The 984-nt window shown below is 48.8% G+C and overlaps 1 gene segment (V, D, J or C); it reads left to right on the top strand.

The window, feature by feature from the left end:
- Nucleotides 1-666, top strand: part of LOC114031972 — a 904-nt gene extending 238 nt beyond the window's left edge. The window contains 2 exon segments of the V gene segment in view: nt 140-501; nt 544-666. Of these exon segments, the coding sequence occupies nt 140-501; nt 544-666 (485 nt within the window).
- The last annotated feature ends 318 nt before the right edge of the window (nt 667-984 follow it).

The following is a 984-nucleotide window of genomic DNA, read 5'->3' on the forward strand; positions in this document are numbered from 1 at the left end:
AGCACAGTCCAAGGGGGAATGGGGATTTCCAGGAGGTCAGTGGGGTTTGCAGAGCCAGGCTGCTATGGGCTAAATATCAAAATCGAAGGAGGTTGTTCTGTGTATTTCATGTTGGTTGATGATTGAATCTTGCTTTTAGGTTCCAGGGGAGAAATTGTGCTGACCCAGTCTCCAGCCTCAGTGCCTGTGACCCCAGGAGACAGAGTCACCATCAGCTGCAAGGCCAGTCAGAGTGTCAAACACAGTAATGGAAACACTTATCTACACTGGATCCAACAGAAACCTGGACAATCTCCTCGGGAAATGATTTACAAGGTTTCCCATCTGCATTCAGGAGTCCCTGCCCGGTTCAGTGGCAGTGGTGCTGAGAAGGATTTCACCCTCACAATCAGCAGTGTGGAGCCTGAGGATGGGGCAGATTATTACTGTTATCAAACAACTTCTTCTCCTGGCACAGTGTTACATGCCCGAACAAAAACCTCCCCAGGCCTAGGCTGGCTGGTCAGGGGGGCTCAGCTGTCTCCTCTCCTTCCTCTCCTCCAGCAGCTGCTGGGCTGCCTGCTCAGGGGCAGGTTCTCTGGGGCTGACATCAAAAAAGGCCATGGTCTGGCAGCTCTGTGCCCTGAGGGCTCCTGCTCTGCTTTAGCCTTAAGTTGCTTCCCATGAAACACAAGTTACAGAAAGACCATACAGAGTACATATCAAATGTGCCCTTTTATCCAACCTGATAGTAAAGAGAAAACAGAGTAATGACACAGATGAGAATATACCAGACAGTACAAAGAGTGAATGAGCTTCATACTCAGCACAATATATCTCCATTGTACTCTGAGAGCATCCCAGATAACACCCAAGAATAAATTCCCCAAAATCTCTGGTGTAGGATGCTTGGGATAAAGACATGATGGAGGACCTGCCTGCTTTACATGTTGGTTCCTTCCCAGATTCTTCCTCTGTCTCCAGGGAATGGTCCCCAAAGAGAAT

Source organism: Vombatus ursinus, unplaced genomic scaffold (assembly GCF_900497805.2).
Source record: "Vombatus ursinus unplaced genomic scaffold, bare-nosed wombat genome assembly UNPS02015309.1, whole genome shotgun sequence".
NCBI classification, from domain to species: domain Eukaryota; kingdom Metazoa; phylum Chordata; class Mammalia; order Diprotodontia; family Vombatidae; genus Vombatus; species Vombatus ursinus.